Source organism: Nicotiana sylvestris, chromosome 9 (genome assembly GCF_000393655.2).
Source record: "Nicotiana sylvestris chromosome 9, ASM39365v2, whole genome shotgun sequence".
NCBI lineage: Eukaryota > Viridiplantae > Streptophyta > Magnoliopsida > Solanales > Solanaceae > Nicotiana > Nicotiana sylvestris.
In genome coordinates this window covers 123,738,320-123,740,224 of record NC_091065.1, presented here as the reverse complement: position 1 = coordinate 123,740,224, position 1,905 = coordinate 123,738,320, and the positions used below count along the sequence as shown (strand labels likewise).

Genomic DNA, 1,905 nt, shown 5'->3' with positions numbered 1-1,905 from the left:
GGCAATCCTCCGTTTTGTGGCCTTGTGTGCCATGATATTTGCATATTTGGTTGGGATACCTTTGTGTTGGATTGGTTTGTAAAGTTCAAGGCCATTGGTACCTTTTATGCATCCGATAGACGATACGATGGCAGCCACATCGTTATACTCTGATAATCGTGGTGCCTCTTTGGGTCTGATAGGTCTATCGAAGCCATTCTTGCTCATGAGCCCTCGAGATCTTTAACCTCGATCACTTCTCCTTTCATTTCGTGCAGAATTTTGCCTAGATCTGCTGCTCCTACGATCTCAGTTATACTGTTCGATCTCGGTTCTCGGTCAATATCCCTCTTGATTCTATCGATGGGTCTGATAGGATAAACGGATATAGAAGGAGCCCCAAGTTGATCGTCCTCGACACTGATCTTTGATTGATATCGATTATGCACATCGGCCCAAGTAATAGCTGGGTATTCTATCAAATTTTGCTTCAACTTTTGTGAAGCCACTAAGCTTCGAACATTGAGTCCTTTAGTGAAACCTTGAACAACCCAATCATCAGCGACCGTTGGCAAGTCCATCCGTTCCATTTGGAATCGAGACACGAATTCTCTGAGTATTTCGTTATCCTTCTGCCTTACCTTGAAAAGGTCTGACTTCCTGGTTTCGATCTTGATGGACCCAGCGTGTGCCTTTGCGAAATAATCTTCAAGAATAGCAACTGAGTCAATAGAATTAGGTAGTAAATTATGGTACCATATCATAGCTCCCTTTGATAGGGTTTCCCCAAATTTCTTTAGCATGATAGATTCAATCTCGTCATCTCTAGATCGTTCCCTTTGATAGCACACGTGTAAGAGGTGATGTGCTCGTTCGGATCAGTCATTCTATTATATTTAGGAATCTCGGGCATGCGAAACTTCTTGGGGATTGGCTTCGGAGCCGCGCTCGGGGGAAAAAGTTTTTGTACGAACTTTTTGGAATTCAGTCCCTTCAATATTGGTGGTGCCCCCGGGATTTGATCGACCCTGGAGTTGTAAGTTTCCACCTTTTTGTCTTTTGCATCGATCTTTTTTTTCCCCGACTCAATTCGCTTTATCAGTTCTTCGAGCATCTTCATGATTGCAGGATTAGCCTTCGATTCTCTCTCGTTCGATTTTCTTAAAACCGATTCGACCCTGTGTACAACTTCCTGGGACGGCTCGAGCTCGACCCTACTCGGTGGGTGATTCTGGTTTTGGAGCTTGACTATTGCTGCCTTCTGAGCCTGCAACATTTCGAAGATCGGCCGCAGGCTGATCCCGCAAACTTCACCGCCACGTGCGCTTTGAGCGGTTGATCGAACATTTCCACGGACGCTGCCTTTAGGATCGACGACAAATTTTCGTTGATAGCTACATATAAGCTGACGTTGATTGGATCTACAGCGGGAACTCCATCAAGGCCAACCGGGGGTACATCGTTCCCGGTTCTATGTTACCATTTTCGCCGTGGTGGTCGAAATCATTGTCAACGCGTAGAGGTACTGACTAAGAGTTTGACATTTTAGTCCTGGAATCAAAGATACTTCAAAGAATAAGTGTAAAATAGCGTGTATTACGAAAGTTTGTACCAGGTAATGACTATTATACTTAGCCCCACGGTGGGTGCCAAACTGTTTACCCTAAAAACGGATAACAATTGAATTTATACGTGATTTTAATGATACATGATATAACTTGGTACAAATTAAGAGAATAGATTAATATTGAAATTGACGATAAAAGAATAAATGCAAACCACACGAATCGAATAGCCTTGGCCCTCGAGTTTAGTCACCCTTGAACCAGAGATGTTTCAATTGACGTATGAACATAGTAACAAGATAATAAAAGCTAGAAAAAGACAGTATATTGCTTTGTGTTGCATAAAAATGATGTGATTTAC

General features: G+C 42.8%; 1 protein-coding gene across 1 annotated transcript; it reads right to left on the bottom strand.

Annotated features, from left to right (window-relative positions):
• Window positions 1–203: 203 nt before the first annotated feature.
• On the bottom strand, window positions 204–782 carry LOC138878161 (uncharacterized). Its single transcript, XM_070157827.1, has one exon. The coding sequence runs from the start codon at window positions 780–782 to the stop codon at window positions 204–206; it is 579 nt and encodes a 192-aa protein (XP_070013928.1).
• Window positions 783–1,905: the final 1,123 nt, after the last annotated feature.

What these genes read in the sequence shown, in the direction of transcription:
- LOC138878161 (XM_070157827.1), bottom strand. Translation starts at nt 782, where the DNA reads ATGCTAAAGAAATTTGGGGAAACCCTATCAAAGGGAGCTATGATATGG.